The sequence below is a fragment of the Myotis lucifugus genome, unplaced genomic scaffold (genome assembly GCF_000147115.1).
Source record: "Myotis lucifugus unplaced genomic scaffold, Myoluc2.0 scaffold_116, whole genome shotgun sequence".
In the NCBI taxonomy this organism is placed as follows: Eukaryota; Metazoa; Chordata; class Mammalia; order Chiroptera; family Vespertilionidae; genus Myotis; species Myotis lucifugus.
The window spans coordinates 1,166,654-1,185,717 of NW_005871164.1; the positions used below are offsets into that span (position 1 = coordinate 1,166,654).

Sequence of the window (19,064 nt, forward strand, 5' to 3'; positions counted from 1 at the left end):
ATGTCCATCTTTGTATCTTATTACTTTTCTTATCTTGAAATCTGTTTTTGTCAGATAGAAGTGTGGCTACACCTGTTCTTCTGTGGATGCTATTTGCTTGGAGAATCATTGTCCACCCTTTTACTTTGAGTAAAAGTAACTTTGTCTTTGCAACTTGGATATGTCTTCTGAAGGTACCATGTGGTTGGGTTTTACTTTGTGATCCAATCTGCTACTCAGTATCTCTTTTTGGTGAATTCAGTCCATTTAAATTTAGGGTAATTATTGATGTACTAGTGGCCCTGTGCACGGATTCATGCACATTGAAAGGGAAATAATTAGAAGGAATATTTTAATATTGCTATTTGCCCTTTCTCTCTCAGCGCCTGGGAGCTGGGCAGTGGCCCTGTCCCCCCCACCGCTACTGGTCGCTGTCTGCGGGGCAATAGATAGGGCGATCAGGCCCCTGCTCATACCCGCCTTGGCCTGGTGCCACCTGCTCACCTACTCCACCATCCCGCTGCAGTCCCGCTCTTGTGGGTGCCCATTGGGGCCAGCAGCACCTCCACTGCTGCCCGCTGCCAGTGCTGACATCTGCCATGTTCTGTGCCTCCCCCTGGTGGTCAGCACACATCATAGCGAGTGGTCAAACTCCCGATCTCCTAGTGAGTAGGACCTAGTCGAACTCCCGGTTGAACCGTTGCCCAAGGGAATAATTTGCATATTAGGCTTTTATTATATAGGATGAGGATCCCCTATAGCCATTTTATCTTTTGTTTTCTGGTAGCTCTGTGCCCCCATTGGTTCTTTTTCTGTGTGTTTCTGTCTATTCTTTTTGTTTGGTGGTATTCCATGCTTCTTTCCTCTTTCTTTAAGCTATAGGTCTCAGTTTTTGTGTGTGTTGTGTGTGTGGTTATCATTAGGTTTATGAAAAGGAAAATTTCATATATACAGTAGCTTTTTTCTTTAAATGCATCTGATCTCCATCCTTCTTTGCAAATTCAGATCTTTCACTGCTGCCCTTTTATGTTTTTGTTGTCCCAGAATATCCCTGTATATGCTGCAAGTTTGTTGGTGATCTTACTCATAGTTTTGTGACTTTTTGTTCTTTGTTTAAGGTAGAATAAGACTCTTGAGTATTTCCTGCAATGCAGGTCTTCTGGTGATAAATTTTCTTAACTTCTGTATGTCTGAAGAAGTCTTTATTTCTCCTTTATAGCTAAAGGATAACTTTGTTGGATATATTATTTTTGGTTGGTAATTTCTTTCTTTCAGTAGTTTGAATTTTGGTTCCACTTTCTTCTAGCTTACAGAGTTTCTGCTGACAAGTCCAATGATAACCTAATGGGCTTTCCTTTATAGGTTACTTTCTTACTTTCCCTGGCTGCCTTGAGAATTCTTTCATTGTCATTAATTCTTGACAATTTTAATATGATGTGTCTTGGAGAAAGCCTTTTTGGATTGAGGTAATTAGGTGTTCGGTTTGCTTCTTGGATTGGAGGATCTAGTTCTTTTCATAGGTTTGGGAAGTTCTCATCAACTATTTGTTAGAATAGCCTCTCTATTCTTTTCTCCCTCTCTTCTTCTTGTGGTATGCCTGTTCTCATATTGTTCTTTCTGATGGAATCAGAGAGTTCTAATAGAGTTCTTTCATTTTTTTATGCTCAAGTCTCTTCTTCCCTCTGCATTATTTCTAGATTTCTATCTTCAATATCACTAATGCTTTCCTCCAGCTGCTGTTTCCTATCTTCGCTAGTTCATCCTCAGTCTCTTTTATCCAGTTCTCTACCTCCAGAATTTGTTTGGTTCTTTTCAACAGTTTCAATCTCTTTAGTAAAGTACTGCTTTGTTTGTTGATTTGTTTTCTGAGCTCATTAAATTGCCTGTCTGTATTTTCTTGAATCTTCAACTACAAGTAAATTGTGGCTTCTGTTATCATATAAGTTTGATATTGCCCATCTCACCAATTGCTACTTCATTTTTTTATTTAGATAGTCAAGTGAAATTAGTTAGGTATTGTGTGTTTTAAAAATTATTGTGGCATACTGGTTTAAAGTCGCTGATCTAGGCAGGTCAGAGGACTGCAGGGGGAATCAGAATAACTTCGCCATAGTTTTATCCTGGCTTTAGCCTTTTGGTACAGTTTACACTGAATGGAGACTACTAGACTCTCAGCTATCTGCTTGCTACCTTTTAGCAGTGCTCTGGAAGCATGTGTCTGTCTATGCTAGAAATGAAATGTAACTGCTAATAATTATACTGCTCACAGAAGTTCCGAGACACATTAGGAGATGTCCCTCCAGTCAATGTTTAACAGTGATGCCAAAAACAGACAAGTAGTTAATTATCTTTGACTGAACAATTTGCTTCTTAGTATATATGTTAGTGACACTCATGTATATATGCCTCAGTAGTTATACACTAGAATGTTCATAGCAGCATTGTTTTAAATAGTCAAAAAGTGTCCATTAACAGGAAAATGGATGAGTTGTGGTAATATGCATCAGAATATCTGATGGCAGTGAGAATAAATGAACTTTGGATACACACACATACCAGGCTTCATCAAAAGAGGTTTCATTTCTTATTCTCTAAATCAAAGTAGGCACAGGGTTGGGAATATAAGAATATCTTAGCCTAGATGAGTAAAAGGGAAGAAAGAAGAAAAAAAAAATTCTCAGAGCTGGAAAACTTCCTTTATTATATCTAAAGTTGTGAGAACTCTGTATTGTGTTTTCAAACTGAGAATCAGAAAAACAATCACAATTAGCCAATACATTCACCATTTTCTTGGACATTTTTAAATTTCTGAACTGAATATAGCATTTTATCTAGCAATCTAGCTAGCTAGTTCCATCCATCTCCATAGGCATCATCTTGTTCATTTCTCAGCATGCTATGCTTGTTTGTACATATTTTAATGTTTGAGAATTTTCCCCAATTTAAATTTGATTTATATAAACTTAATAGAGTGCTAGCAGTGCTTGGATAAAGAAAATTTTAAAGTTGATTTGATACTAAATTTTATCCTCATTTTTAAAAAAGACCTGAACAATAATTTTTAACCAACTGTTATTAATTTTTGAAGGGAAATTATCTTAGGTCTGATTATACTTGTCCTCTTTTCGGGCCTGTGATTTTTCAATACAAACCAGATTTTAAAACCTCTCATGTTCATGTTTAGGGGGAGGAAAAAAGGGGCAATCATATATTGTAATGGCAAATATAAACATGCCATTCATTAGGTTTCACTTTGTTTTCTATTTCTTTAGTGGTTTTTGGCAAATTTGTCATATCAAGAAGCACTTTCAGACACACAAGTTGCCATTGTTAACATTTTGTCCTCAACTTCTGGTAAGAAATGTATCTTTAAAATCTGCATTATGAATCAAGATATATTTCTAATATATATGTGTATTATACACACATTTTTATCTTGTTATAAATTATGTCATTTGTTCTCATTACATTAGTGTATTGTAACTATTTCTTAATCTTTATAGTTTTATGCCATAGCCTTATGCTATTTATATTTCTAACAAATACTTTACAGTATTTTGTATACCAATATGCTGGCTCTTTGTATTATAGTTGCCCTATCTTTCACATATTCTTTCCAAAGATCTTTTTCTAGATCCTTTGGCTAAATGTAATTGCTTATCTTAGAACTATAATTTGCCCTATGAAAGGTGTTTTTATTTTTAAAATTGAATCACCTTCCAAATCTAGAAGATAACAAGTGTTTTGAAGCTGTAAAAATAACTTTAACATACAAGTTTGATTATGATGATGTCAGAATATTATTCTGAATGCTCAGTTTAACTCTTTATTAGTTTTTTAAAAAGGACTATATTTGATCTGTATTGTTGAAATAAACATGGCTTAGTTTAAAGGCTGGTTTTTTGTGTATTAGTTTGGTTGTAGTCAATCCTCACCCAAGGGTATTTTTCCATTGACTTTTTAGAGAGAGTGTAAGGGAGAAGGAGAGACAGACAGAGAGAAACATTGATTGGTTGTCTCCCACATGCGCCCCGACCAGGACTGGAGATCAAGTCTGCAACTGAGGTACATCCCCTTGACTGGAATCGAACCTGGGACCCTTCAGTCCGCAGGCCAATGCTCTATCCACTGAGCCAAACTGGCTAGGCCTAGAGTCTGTTTTTGTGTATGAACATTTCAGCGTAGGTAACTGCAGTCTTATTTTTAGTTCTTTTTTTTCTTTTTTTCTTTTTTGAAGAGAGGAAGGGAGAGGGAGAGAGAGATAGAAACATCAATGATGAGAGAATCATTGATTGGCTGCCTCCTGCATGCTCCACACTGGGGATTGAGCCCTGACCGGGAATTGAACTGTGACCTCCTAGTTCATAGGTCAAGACTCAACCACTGAGCCATGCCGGCCAGGCTTATTCTTAGTTATTTAAAAAATGACAAAAATTAGTTTAAAAATTATTAAATTGATAGTAAATAATTTTGACAGAATTTAAGCCAATGTGTCTTTTTTCATCTTTTTCTCTCCATAGGACTTTTTACCTTAATCCTTGCTGCAGTATTTCCAAGTAACAGTGGAGATAGATTTACTCTTTCTAAATTATTAGCTGTAATTTTAAGGTAAGAATGTAGTGTAATAGCTTATTTATTCTGTTTAAAAATATGATGTATAAAATTTTTCTGGTTGTGAGAGAGGACAATTTATGTTACAGTGTACTGTATAAGCAAAGAAAGATGAGGATAGTAGAAAGTTTTAAATGGAAATTATGCTACTCAGCTGTGTGTCTTATCCTAGACTAGTTTTCTAAACCTCCCTGGGGAGGGTAACCTGAGGGAAGGACCTAAGGCAGGGGTGGGCAACCTTTTTGTGAGTGCATGCCAAAACCAGCAAAATCTCTGATTCAAAATTCTTCTGCGTGCCAACCCTAATTTTTTGAGAACATGTTAAACCTACTTGATATCTCTTAAGGTGTATGCATGTGAAGAACCTTGAAGAAATAATAAAATTCATTCGAGCGACAAAAACACAGTATATGATGATGAAAAATACATTTATTTTTTAATGTATACATGTACACTGATAGTCCAACAGAAAACTTTATGACTCTGTTTGATATTATTAGTGGGACTTTTGCTGCTGCATCACTGATGACAGAGATTTTACATCAGGTTTATATTTCATGACCTTCAGAGATATGCACGAGCTACTACTTTCATCCGTCAGGCTACTCCTATTATGAGACTTAACAAAATTCATCACTGAGAACAAAGATTCACAAGCGTATGTGGATGAAACCAAAACACTGGTCGGATCTAGGAAGGCAGGGAGAGTTAAGGCAGAGGCATAGAAATTGCTCTTCCCCTTGCTCATCAATCCATGTCTATGGTCTTTAAGATAACTGGTTATGTAAAATTATTTATTTATCTAAGATGCACCTACACTGAATTTATCTGAAAAATGAAAAAGTCGATATTAAGAAAAAAATTGTAAATGGAAGATTATAAGAGATGGTTTCGCGTGCCAGCAAAAGTTACTGGCGTGCCATGTTTGGCACGCGTGCCAGGGGTTACCCACCCCTGACCTAAGGCATGTTGGTTGCCATTCATGTGACTGCGAACTAAGTATTGTACTGATGTTCACATTTAAGTTAATGTGACAACTTAATGCTTATAATCTTCCAAATTTCCATTTTCTTAAAACAAGTTCCCCTTTTTGTTTGGGTTTTGGTCTTTATTTCTCCCACTTCTAGAAATCTAACATGCAATCTTCTCTGATTGCCTCAGCCTCAATCTTTCATTTATTTTTTTATTTGGCATTTTTATATTATTGGGTAGCATCAGTATTGTCAATAACTGTGTTTTAATCTTTTATTTTTATTTAACTTTGTGTATGTTTGTCTTGTCTTCCTTATGAGGTTGTAAGCCCTTGAAGGTTAAAACCTTTGTGCCATCAAAGGCCTAGATAGGGCTTTGCTCACTGACAGTACTCAAAAAAGATGTGTTGATTTGATTAAGCTATTGTTTTTGTGAGAGAAAATGAAAAATCAGAGAAAGTAGCAGAATGATTTAATGGAGAGATTGCTATTAGCTATCAGAGTTAGGTTTGAATCACAGCTCTGCTCTGTGTCCCTGGGCACTTCCCTTAGACTCTGGAAGAACTTCCTAGATCTCAGCTATGTGATTTTGGTCAATACTTCCTTTCTTTGTGCTTAGTTTTCTCATGTGTAAAATGGGAATGGTAATAACAATAACGCCTTCCTATAAGGTAATACTGTACATTTTGTGTGGATTAAATTAGCTAATACTATAGCTCTTATACTAGATATTGCCCTGACTGCTGGCTCATTTGGTTAGAGCATTGTCCTGTAGACCAAAAGGTTGTGAGTTCAGTTCCTGGTCAGGACACATTGTCTAGGTTGCAGGTTTGGTCCCTGGGAGGCACTCCATCTATGTTTCCTTCTCACATCAATGTTTCTCTCTCTCAAATCAATAAATATATCCTCGGGTGAGAATTTAAAAAATTGTTTGATATTAATTAAATCACGAATTATTTGACAGTTTTACCCCAAAATTAGTCTTGATCATTTATAAATAATTTTCATCTTTATGCTTAGTCCTTTTAAGGGATTTATTATTTTGCTCATCAGTAACAACTGTTATTCTCATAGCATTGGAGGTGTTGTGCTGGTAAACCTGTCGGGGTCTGAAAAATCTGCTGGAAGAAATACGATAGGTAAGTTTCTGTTAGAGTATACGAGAAAATTTTGTGCATAACATCATCATGCCCACACAGAGGATGGGAACTAACCGGGGCTTTTTTAAAAAAACTTTTTTTTAGAGATAATGTTAAAAACATTCAAAAATACTTCATAGAATTCTCATGTAGCCTGCATCCAGATTCTCTGTTAACTACGTTCATAGATAGCTACAAAATATAGTTCTAAAAATCAGGAGTTAACATTGATTAGAATTATATTATCTAATCTGTATAGTCCTTTTCCAGCTTCACCATTTTTTCACTAATGTTCTTTTTCTGATCCAGGATCACTTGTTGCATTTACTTGTCATGTCTCTTTTGTTTCCTTCAATCAGTCTTCTTTTTGTCTTTCGTAACCTTAACACTTTTGAAGGTTACTGTCCTTTGGTTTTGTAGAATGTCCCTCAATTTGCGTTTGTTTGATATTTCCATGTGGTTAAATTTATGTTGTACCTTTTTGGAAAGAATACCATGGAAGTGGTATTATGTTCTGATCAGGATATTATATCAGAAGACACATGCTGTTGATGTGATTAATGATGTTAATCTTAAGGTGGTGTCTGCCAGTTTTTTCCCTTGCTTTTGATTCATTATTTAGATTTACAAAACAAAGTTAATCAGAACCCAGCCTAATGGTTCTCCTCTGGGTACTGTAGATATTTGAAGTTTATTGAATAGAGTAATATTTCTAAACTATTTCTGGATACTATCCAGTGAGTTGTGTCTTGAATTGTACCTTTTTCCCATCCAAAATAGTTTTGTAGGAGAAACAATATATGTATTTGTTGTGTGTGTGAGATTTTGTTGACAGGCTTTCCCATTGCTATTAAAAAAAGTTGATAATAAGCAGATTTAATAAAACATTGGACTTTTGGATAATTGATTAAAGTATTGAATATGGTCACTTGGCAGATAGCATATTATTTAGCTATTTTTAAAGTTTTACTTACATGTTTTGAGAATGAGTTACTACATTAAAGTGGATCAATATTTATTATGTATATACAGTGAGCCCTGCATTATGGTAGGTATTTTGGGACAGTAAAAAGTATAAATTAAGTGTTTGCAGTTTTCAAGGAATTCTTGATTGTAATCAGTAGCTAAGATTTGCAAAGTGAAGCCACTAGAGAATGAAATTATATCACATTTAACTATAGTAAGCATTAAATTGCCCTAAGTAGAAGACAGGTAGGATGGAAATTCACCAGAGGAGAGAGGATGCTTTATGGCAGAGATAGGACTTTAACAGGGCCTTAAAGATGGTAGTGGAATATATATTAAAAATGACACATGTGCCCTACCCATTTTGGCTCAGGGGATAGAACATTGGCCTGTGGACTGAAGGGTTCTGGATTCGATTCTGGTCAAAGGCACATATCTTGGTTGCAGGCTGGAATCCCATTTCTAGTCGGAGTGCGTGCGGGAGGCAACCGATCGATGTGTCTCTCTCACATCAATGTTTCTCTCTGTCACTCCCCCCTCCCTTCCACTCTCCTAAAAAGCAATGGAAAAATATCCTCTGGTGAGGATTAACAGAAAGAATAAAAATAAAAGTGACAAGTGATAGGGGAAGAAGCATTGCTAAAGTTGGACCGTGTCAGGTGGCAAAATTGTTTATGGAGGGGAAATAGAAAGTGTGCATTTCAAAATTTAAAAAGTGTTACTTATATGAATTTCAGTATAATAATATGTGTGTTTGGTTAGATCGTTGAGGTGAATGTTTTGCATTTATTTGTTTACACTTTAAACTCTTTCCTATACTCCTGGAGGATAAAGATAGGGTGGGCTGTACTTTATCTTTTCACATTTGCACACTCATTTCTTGAAATAGGATCCAACACATTGTTAGATTTTAAATAAGTGTGTGTTGAATGAGTTAATGAACAAATGCTTTAAATCATTATGTGGATCTTTACAGGTTCCATTTGGTCTCTTGCTGGAGCCATGCTCTATGCTGTCTATATTGTTATGATTAAGAGAAAAGTAGACAGAGAAGATAAGTTGGATATTCCGATGTTCTTTGGTAAGAATATGTTTAATTTGTGAGGCAATTTACTCTGAATTATCACTTTAGGGAAGAATAGGAAGGTATGTAGGCCAAATTCTGGGGGGTCTGGAGGTCTATCAGATTTTAAAGATTATGAAGTCCAATTTCAATGTTTTTCTCTTACCTTGTCCTGCATAGTTGTGTACCTATGGGGTATTGCTCCTTTCCTCAAAGTGAGGTAAAGAAAAAAATTCTTTTTAACGCCTTTAAAAAAAATAGTCGTAGTAAACATTCATTGAGTATGTACCAAGTAACAAGCATTATTCTAAGCCCCTATGCATATTAGCTCTTTAATTCTCTGAACAACCCTATGAGAGTATTACCCCCCCTGACAGGTTTTGCATTAATGTCTTTAGCCTATGAATCAGATAGTTTTCTCATTGATATGACAGAATCATCTCTCTATATAAAAGCCTAATATGCTAAGTGTCGACCATTTGACTGGTCGCTATGATGAGCACTGACCAGCAGGGGGCAGATGCTCCGATTGGTAGGTTAGCTTGCTGCTGGGGTCCGGCCGATCAGGACTGGGCGAGACGGGGCCGGACGCCCTGGAGCCCTCTCACAGTCCCTCCCTGGCCGGCCAACCTCCCTCGGGTATTGGGCAAGATGGCCCAGATTGGCCCCACCCGTGCATGAATTCATGCACCAGGCCTCTAGTGCTATTATAAGCAAGTGAGAGTATACTTGTTGTATTATACATATTGCCATTTTTGAGTTATTGGAAGCATAGGATTGGGGAAACTGGCCCCAAAAGATATGTATAATACTGTTCTGGTCTATGTACTTATTTTCATTAAAAATTGTGGGCCATTTAAGGTTTTTCTATTTTGCATTTTATCTTTAAGAGTCGGACTCTTTTATGACATATATTTTTCAAATTACCCAATGATAGTTTCTGGCATCTGCTTTTAATTTTGGGAAATAAAATACCTGATATGATTTATAAATTATCTTTTGTCAAAAATCAGCTCAGTAAAAACTTGTGTTACCTGTAGACTATCTGTGGATATCTTTCAAAAGATACCGTAAAACCAGTAGATAAAGAAGCCTGGTGATGAGGGTTCAAAGTACAGCTTACAGGGAATCAGGAGACCTGGAATATATAGCTGTTATAACTTCATTTATCTCATGCTTATCTGAAAAATGAGGAAATTGGACTGATGGGTAGCTTCCAAGCTGATTTACAAAGGATCTTGGGAAGGTTGGTAGGCCGTAGAGTTGTATGTGGGGTCTGTTTCAGCTGGAACAGCATTGCTTTGTTAGGCTTATTGCATTATCATTTAAGTTGTAGAACAGATGTTGATGCTAAAAGCAGTTTGAATATCGTTACCTAAAGATTGACAAAAATAAAAGGCTTGAAAAGCCACCAAACTGAGTGATCACTCAAGTTCCTTTTAAATATAGAATTCAATAAATATACCTTAAATATGAAGATCATTTTAGTCATCTTATTTTAGAGCTATAGAAAATTCTATCTGTAATGGCGTAAAATGCTATTTTTTTTTTTTAAGATTGGCAGTTTTCAAGAAACATTGCTTAATTTAATAGAATACGCATAGACATGTAACTTGATTGGTCTTCTTCATATGTGATGTGATACGGAAAATATTGATTTGACCTGAGTTTTAGAATAGATGGGCTTATAAAAGAAGTTATGGGTGGAATGTGGAGGGTGCCTTAGGCATAGGGAAGTGAGAGCATGGCAGGGAACAGTGAGTAGATCTGTGTGATTGTGCTGAAGCCTTCACTTTAGGTAGAATGGTAAGGTATGTAGGCCAAATTCTTGAGGGTCTGGAGAATAGAGGAAATGATTTGTAGGTCCAGACATTGTTAATTGATGTGGGATTTCATAGACTTGATAGTTCAGGGACCAGAAAATAGATTTGGTTCTTGATAATACCAAATTTTGGCATTTTAATGACAACTTTTTAATGTTATGCAAGCCTCTTGGATCACTAGTCCCTTCTGTATGTGTATCGTTTTATTTTATTTTTTATCACTAGATGTCTTAAATTGAGTTTCCTAGATGCAAAGTAGGAGACAGGGCTTTAGTGTGGGTTATTTATTGAGGGGGTCCTCTGCAGGAAGAACTGGCAAGGGAGTGAGAGAAGCAGAATGGAGAAGCAGGTGTGGGAGGCAGCGGGTAATGTCTAGGCACTCTTTGGAGATGTCCTGGCCTTGAGCCATTAGAATTTCAGCCACAGGGGTCGGCCTTGTGAGTGAGTGCAGTCATTGGCTGCAAAGGGTGTAGTGTAGGCAGGGATGGGAATTTCCTGGGAAAAGCAGACTTGTTTAATGTCCAAGACAGTTCTGTAGAGAAGACAGAAAGAAGGCTGTAAGATTTTAGCATCGGGTGCTCCAGTCTTGTTTCTATTTAACTGGGCAGCCTAAGTTCTAGTTTATTGTTTAGCAGCCAATCTAAAATATGTATCTACTGTAATTTAACTTTTTAAATGAAAGCTCTTATTGTTACCTCATGGATTTCATAGTGGATCCTTGATGCTAAGCTGTATAGAAAGTGCAATAAAAATTATAATAATTTTTCTTTGTAGTCATTACTATATACTATTTGCATGTATATAGTCATATGTAAACTTTAATTTTTATAATAATAGCTAGCCTTTATTAACTGTTTACTCTTTGCTAGGTACTGTGCTATATTTTATGTTTTATCTAATCTTTCCAATAACCTAAGTAAATATTGCTTTACACTTACAGACTAGAAAACAGGCTTAAAAGAGGTTCTGCTCTTGCCTCAGGTTTACACCACTAGTGAATAGTAGAGTTGGGATCAAAACCCAGGGCAATCAGACTGCTCATACTCTAACCATGGAGCGTTGCAGCCTTCCTTATAAGTAGTCTGTGCTCATATATTGAATAGGTATTTGCATATATGTGTTATCACACCAACTAGCTGATGAGCTTTAGGAAGACAGGAACCAAGAATTTTATCCTTTTTTGGACCCTTCTTCCATTATTCCTAGTATAGCACAGGAGCTTTAAATATAACTATGAGTTGAATTAGAGAACAAACCGTGCATTTCCTTATACTTAATTTAGGGTAAATATACAAACACACACCAGTTACTCTTTTAACTTCCAAGATAATACAGGGTAGGGCAAAGGTAGGTTTACATTTGCTTGTATGGAAACCAATAAGTAGTACTACAAGAATAAGCAAGAATAAGCTCTGTTTTGCATACTCATGACTGAAAACCTACTTTTGCCTCACGCTGTAATTATTAGTAGCTAAAGTTAACCCTTCTTTTTGAATTGTTTTAAGTGGTTTATTCTGTAGAAGTTGGTCCATGCACTGTGGGCATTTGAACCTTGAAGACTCAGTGGTCACCAGTTGCTTGATACAGTTTTTCCTGGTGTTGAGTTATCCACAGGACTGGCTTAAAAACAAAGAAACAAGTTCCAGTTAAGGAAATCTATTGGAGTCCTTTGTATAAGATCAGTTTTATAAGTTAGAGTTATAAGTTTGGAAAATTTAAATAAATCAGAGAAACTAACATTTGTCTCTTTACACATGTTTAGGTTTTGTAGGACTGTTTAATCTGCTGCTCTTATGGCCAGGTTTCTTTTTACTTCATTATACTGGATTTGAGGACTTTGAATTTCCCAATAAAGTAGTATTAATGTGCATTATCATTAATGGCCTTATTGGAACAGTTCTCTCAGAGTTCCTGTGGTTGTGGTATGTACTGTTTATTACCTCTGATTTATTAGTTATCAGTTTATGGACTTTTGGATAGTTTAAGCATTTATGTTTTTTTTGGTCTTCTGATGGCCCTTGCTGTGCACCTTCTCACCTCACACTTAACAATTTAATACAGTAACTCCATTATAGTGGGAGCTTTGTGTTTTGTTATTTTTTAAATTTCTAATTATCCATCATATAGAGTAATGTTTTTCACATAAAAGGAGCTCAGTAAATATTGAATGAACGAATATGAATGACCTAAATTTGTAGTGTTTTTTGAAGAAGTGTTATACAAATGAAAAGTGGCATCTAATGTTCATCCTAACTTACAAGATGTATTTCCTACATATTAATGACATGAGTTCTTAGTGAGACTCTGAGGATTTTGCTTGTCAAAGAGCCTTTGCTTATTTTAGAGACTTTGTCTCTTTTGTTTATTCTCAGGAGTTTTCATGTGGGTGAGTCACATATGTAAGCCCTAAACTCTGATTAGACATGTTAACATACTTTGAAATGTTATAATATCAAATATGTTGATATTTAATAATAATCCTAAAATAGTTGGAAGACAATATCATGTATGGAGTTTAAGAAACCTTTCAAATATAGAGCTTGATACTTAGTCCTACTTCCACCTAATAAGAACTGAAAAAGAAACACAAATTGTACTTAAACTACTAAATGAATTTTTATTGTATGGCATTTAAGATTGCTGATTAGATTCCCTTGAAAAAGGCTGCGACAAAAATAGCCTTTAGTAAGAAGTCTTTCTTTATGCTCTGCCTATACTTCTTCCTCTTCCCTAGATAAGGGAATAGCTCTTACTTTCTTGATATCCTCAGCACTCACTCTCTTTCATGTAGTACTTAAAGATTTGCTTTGTATTGTAGTAATTTATGTACCCATCTTAAATTTCTTTGCTAATCTAAAACTCTTATCTCAGAATCCACTTACTCATTTATTTTCCCATCTTTTTTTACATGGATTTTATAGGCTCACTTTTTTTAACCTGAAATAGTTACATACTTTATCTTATACATTAATATATATCATATCCCTCTTGTTATCTTATCACTTCTTTTGTTCTATCATTTCTCTTGTCTCTCTTCACTCTTGGTTCTGAGCAAATAAAACTATTTACTGGTTGTGTTTTGATTTAACTTAGTAGGATCATAAATAATTGTTGATCTTCAGCCATTTTTGACTGCTGTTTCATATGGTTCAACCCAATGAACCATATGCTTTAAATAATTATGTATTCATTGTATTTTAATACAAGTTCATATTTTCTGGTTTCGTAAGTTTAGTTTAAATTGGGAAATTCCAAAGCAGAGCATTTTTACATATCTGAAAGAAATAATTAAGTTTTTCGATATGAGACTAAATAAAGGTTTAGTTCGGTCCTTATTACTTGATTATTACATTGAGACTCATAGTAAACATGGACTGTGCCACCTATCGATATTAAAATGCTCATTCGTTATTGAACACTTTATTTTAGATAATAAACATATGCAAAAGATTTTCATTATGTTTAGCAGAATTTAATGTAGGCTTTGGGGACAATAAAATATGAGTTGTGATATGTAATCTTTCCATTATGGGAGATTTTATAGTTTGCTTCCTTGGAAAATTTTATATTTAAAGAAATAATAAATAGCATGTTTTACAATATTCTTTTTTATTTAACTTTTAAAAATTAAAAGAGTGTACAAAAGGGTTCACAATCAAAAGGAAATCTCCCTTCAACCCCAAATACCTATTCCTTTTTCTCAAAGGCAACCACTATTAACATCTAAACCTTCTATAATATTTTCTATACATACAAAATTATGTTTCATTCTCTTAATTTTCCCCTCAATTTGTTTTATTTTCAACACACAACTGGGAGCATACTGTGGATATTGTTCACAAACTGTCTTTCAATCTTCACATAACAGCACTTAGGTTCATTTTTTTAAAGGCTGTATTTTAAAATACTTTATTCCAATCCATTTTGTTATGTAATGGATAGAACATGTCTTACCAGTTCCTTATGGAGAGACATTTTCAGTTTGTAGTCTTTTGCTTTGTGAATAATACAGCATTGAATATTTTTATATGTATCTTTGCATATATATGTTAGCATTCTATAGGATAAATGCCTCTAAGTGGAAAAGACTGAGGCAGACATATAGACTTTAAATTTTGATACAGAATTGCAAAATCATTCTTCATAGAGGGAACACAATTTCTATCCCCTATGTGTATTTGTGAGTGTTTATTATTGAATAGTTAAACTGGACACTGAAATTCATATATTATGATTAAAGCTATATTTATCCTTACCTAGGATGGATTTTTCAGGACCTCAAGGTTTATTTTTCAGATACACCTCTATATTCAAATGTTTATGAGTACTTACAGTAAAAACTCAGTAGCAGTAAAGTGAATAAGTAATGAAACAAACATATCCCTAAATTCTAGGTGTTGGTAACTCAAAATAACCATAACAAGCCTATCAGACTTTTTATGATTGTACTTAGCATTATAAATCTCTAAGAACATATGCTACATAAAAAATATATACATTTAATCCCTGAACCCTCATTTCATAGAGCAGCTTATGAGTAGTGGAAACCACTAGTACTTGAGTTCTCTTTATTGCAGCAGTAAGAACGAATTGTCCAGCCTCTGTTGAATATTTCAAATGACACTTTCAAGAGATAGCCTCTGTTATAACAAGACAGCATTATAAATTCTAACCTATACTGAGCTAGAACTTGCTTGCCTGTAATTTCCATGGGTCTATAGTCCTAATGATATACATTATGGTTTTATCTTGGCCTATAATTCATTATCTTCTTATATACCCATATTTTTAGTTGTTATAAATGGCTCGCCTATTTGGTATAATGGTTTCTTTTTTTCTTCAACTAAACAAAATTATATGCAAATTGATATTTTAGAATTTGATACCAATATTGATAGTTTAAGGTAAAAATAAAATAATTGATAGTTCAAGGTGAAAATAATACAGGTTTTGGTTAGGACAATTGCTAGACAAGTGGGAAACAGCAAGGAAATAGTCCTTTAAAAATATTCAGTTTTTTTTTCTTTTTAATGCTGAACCAAACCAGAAGAGCAGTACACATCTAAAGACTTAGTTCTCATGCGTCTGTCATTTGTTTGATGACAGACGCACATGTTGGCTTATCACTTTCTTAAAGTCTGTGTTGTGAGGTATTACAGTTTTAATAAAGCTGCCTGCTTTGTTAGCTAAGTATCATTATCACAACTCTTTTTAAAATATATATATATTTTTATTGATTTCAGAGAGGAACGGAGAGGGAGAGAGGGATAGAAACATCAATGATGAAAGAGAATCATTGATTGTCTGCCTCCTGCACATCCCCCACTGGGGATTGAGCCCACAACCCAGGCATGTGCCCTGACCAGGAATTGAACTGTGACCGTAGGTCAATGCTCAACCACTGAGCCACACCAGTCGGACTATCACAACTCTTTTGACAGTTTTGTAAAAAATGTTAAGGAAATTTAAGTTATGCATTTAAACTTGAACACTGTCTGTAAGCAGATCTTGAAAATAGCATAAAATACCTCAAAATATTTATACTTACATATTTGGATTTTTAATATTTGAGGATAAACCTTAGGAATTATCTTAGTAACTCTGTTATTTATTATGTCTCAGTCCATCCTGAGCTTTCATTTTTGCTTTTGATCTCTCACATCTATATTTTAGGGTAGGTAGACATTGATCATTGTTTTTCTTTGGTCCTTTTACTTTTTTAATATGGAAATGTATGTTTTGTTTTTTCCTTTTTAGGGGCTGCTTTCTTACCTCATCATTGATAGGCACACTTGCACTAAGCCTTACAATACCTCTGTCAATAATAGCTGACATGTGTATGCAAAAGGTAAGACAAGCTATTTATTACATATTTTATGTATATTATTAAACACAGAGCTAATGAAGTTTTAGGGATGTGACTGAATTATAAGGGATACAACCATGAAAAATACTTGATGCCTTCTCTCCCAAGGTGCTTTACTACATAGAGATGTAAAAAGTACCCAAAGAGCCCAAGCCGGTTTGGCTCAGTGGATAGAGAGTTGACCTCCTGGGTTTGATTCCAGTGAAGGGCATGTACTTCAGTTGCAGGCTCCTCCCCCGCCGGGGCCTTGATCTGGGCTCCTGTAGGAGGCAACCAATCACTGTTTTTCTCTCACATCGATGTTTCTCAGTGTCTTTCCCTCTCTCTTCCACTTTCTTAAAAAAAAAAAAAATTAATGTAAAAATATCCTCAGGTGAGAATTAAAAAAAAAAATGCTGAAAGAAATGGATAATATCTTGAATTTTTAGCTTTTCAATTTTTTATCTTAAGAGTAGTATCTTTATATGTAGCTTTCCATCTCAGAGTAGATATATTCCATATGCTCTTTGTTAAGTCATCATTTAAGTAGTAGTGTTTTGATTTCTAAGATAAAATCCTTAATACTGCTAATACTACTATAAATCTGTGAGGTATATGAGCAGTGTTGCTTCTCAGCAAATGTTCATTTCTTTCTGAACTCAGCAGGGCAGGGGCCTCCTCCCTCTTCTATGAAGTCCTGGTCTGGATACGGGAATCTTGTGATAAATATTGGCAGTATTGCAGAAAAGAGAATCTGCGTCTCTCCCAACAGCCTGAAGGGAGGAGTTTCTTTAGTGCTCCTAAGGGTTAACAAGGAGAAAAGAGATGTGCCATTGGCTAATGCTAAAAGATGTAATGTAGCATGGACCGCTCAGTTCAGTATTTGTAAGCTTTTAAGTAACAAAATGGTGTGTGTGCGTGGGTGTGGGTGTGGGGGGGGGGGTGGTTTGGGGGGGAGGGTGTTGGTTTAATATAATTGGAAGAGGAAATACTTGAAAGCCCAAAGGCATAATGTGAAGAACTTATAATCAGATTTTGAAAGCTAATTTTCTTTAGATCTTTTTGCACTTTTTAGGATAAAGTCAAAATACTCTTAATGATATCTATCTTCTTTATTTAAAAAAAAAACTATACTGATATTTAACATGGTTTTGTGGTTTAGTAAATTCTTTTTTTTTTTTAAATATATTTTATTGATTTTTTACAGAGAGGAAGGGAGAGAGATAGTTAGAAACATCGATGAGAGAGAAACATCGATCAGCTGCCTCCTGCACATCTCCCACTGGGGATGTGCCCGCAACCCAGGTACATGCCCTTGACCGGAATCGAACCTGGGACCCTTCAGTCCGCAGGCCGACGCTCTATCCACTGAGCCAAACCGGTTTCAGCGGTTTAGTAAATTCTTACTTGTCATGGTTAAAAATGGAAATCTCCTTAATTGAGAATTAATTATCTTACATAGCATGCATTTTCAAAGAATGTCAAAATTATAAAATATATATAATACTAAAATTACACATATTAGATTCTCTTTATAGATTTAAATAATATCCAGGTCCTTTACATCTCAGGGTCATAATCTTGAATATGAACCAAAATTGTTACAGTGAAATTGGGGAAGTAAGGATTTTGGTAGACCACTGTGCAATTGAACTTTAATGTTCCGATATTTTGAAAACATCAGCTTTTGTACATTTGAAAAATAAAATTGAAGGTTAATTTTAGGGAATTTAAAAAAAAGAAATGTCACAAGGGATCTCATTTTATTAAATGATTTTATAATTTGTTTAACCAAATACTTTAAGATGACGGTAAAACAAGAGAAAATGTGTGTGTGTGTGTGTGTGTGTGTGTGTGTGTATGTGTGTACACGTACGTGTATATATACTAGAGCAGCGGTTCTCAACCTGTGGGTCGTGACCCCTTTGGGGGTTGAACGACCCTTTCACAGGGGTTGCCTAAATACATCCTGCATATCAGATATTTACATTACGATTCATAACAGTAGCAAAATTACAGTTATGAAGTAGCAACAAAAATAATTTTATGGTTGGAGGTCACCACAACATGAGGAACTATATTAAAGGGTCGCGGTATTAGGAAGGTTGAGAATCACTGTACTAGAGGCCTGGTGCATGAAATTCATGCACTGGGGGGTGTGTCCCTCAGCCCGGCCTGCCGCCCTCTCACAGTCTGAGACCCCTTGGGGGATGTTCACCTACCGGCTTAGGTCCAACCCTCCCCACCCCCGACAGAACTGTAATAACATCACAACTAGACCATAACATACTTTTTAAAAATTTGAGCTGACAGTCAGACATTGCTCTCGCAGTCCAGGACCCCTCACTCCTTACCGACCCCTGCAGCGGAGGTGGGAGAGGCTCCCACCACGACCTCTGCGCTCGCCAGCTGTGAGTCCAGCTTCTAGCTGAGCAGCGCTCCCCCTGTGGGAGTGCACTGACCACCAGGGGGCAGCTCCCGCATTGAGTGTCTGTCCCCTGGTGGTCATTGTGTATCATAGCAACTGGTCATTCTGGTCGTTTGGCCTTAACGGTCACTTAGGCTTTTATTATACAGATATGTCATTGATTAGAAAAACATATCCAAGTGGTCTTTTCTGGATTGTCTTCACATATATTATTAGGCAACCATTTAAATGAATAGGCT

The 19,064-nt window shown here is 35.6% G+C and overlaps 1 protein-coding gene across 27 annotated transcripts in view; it reads left to right on the forward strand.

Moving 5' to 3' along the window:
* SLC35F5 (solute carrier family 35 member F5) overlaps nucleotides 1-19,064 on the forward strand; it is a 40,178-nt gene that overhangs the window by 15,533 nt on the left and 5,581 nt on the right. For 5 of the 27 annotated variants that reach the window (XR_002830438.1, XM_023757867.1, XM_023757866.1 and 2 more), the window contains 6 exons: nucleotides 3,252-3,333; nucleotides 4,500-4,587; nucleotides 6,615-6,700; nucleotides 8,643-8,747; nucleotides 12,315-12,474; nucleotides 16,310-16,400. The exons of 1 other annotated variant lie outside the window; for it this stretch is intronic. Coding sequence is in view for 17 of the 26 variants with exons in the window: in XM_023757867.1 (XP_023613635.1) it covers nucleotides 3,252-3,333; nucleotides 4,500-4,587; nucleotides 6,615-6,700; nucleotides 8,643-8,747; nucleotides 12,315-12,474; nucleotides 16,310-16,400 (612 nt within the window). In the remaining 9 variants the exon portion in view is untranslated. Of the gene's footprint in view, nucleotides 1-54; nucleotides 145-362; nucleotides 504-3,251; nucleotides 3,334-4,499; nucleotides 4,588-6,614; nucleotides 6,701-8,642; nucleotides 8,748-12,314; nucleotides 12,475-16,309; nucleotides 16,407-19,064 lie in introns of those variants that run through there. 21 more of the 27 variants (XR_002830440.1, XR_002830439.1, XR_002830441.1 and 18 more) reach the window with 18 other exon arrangements.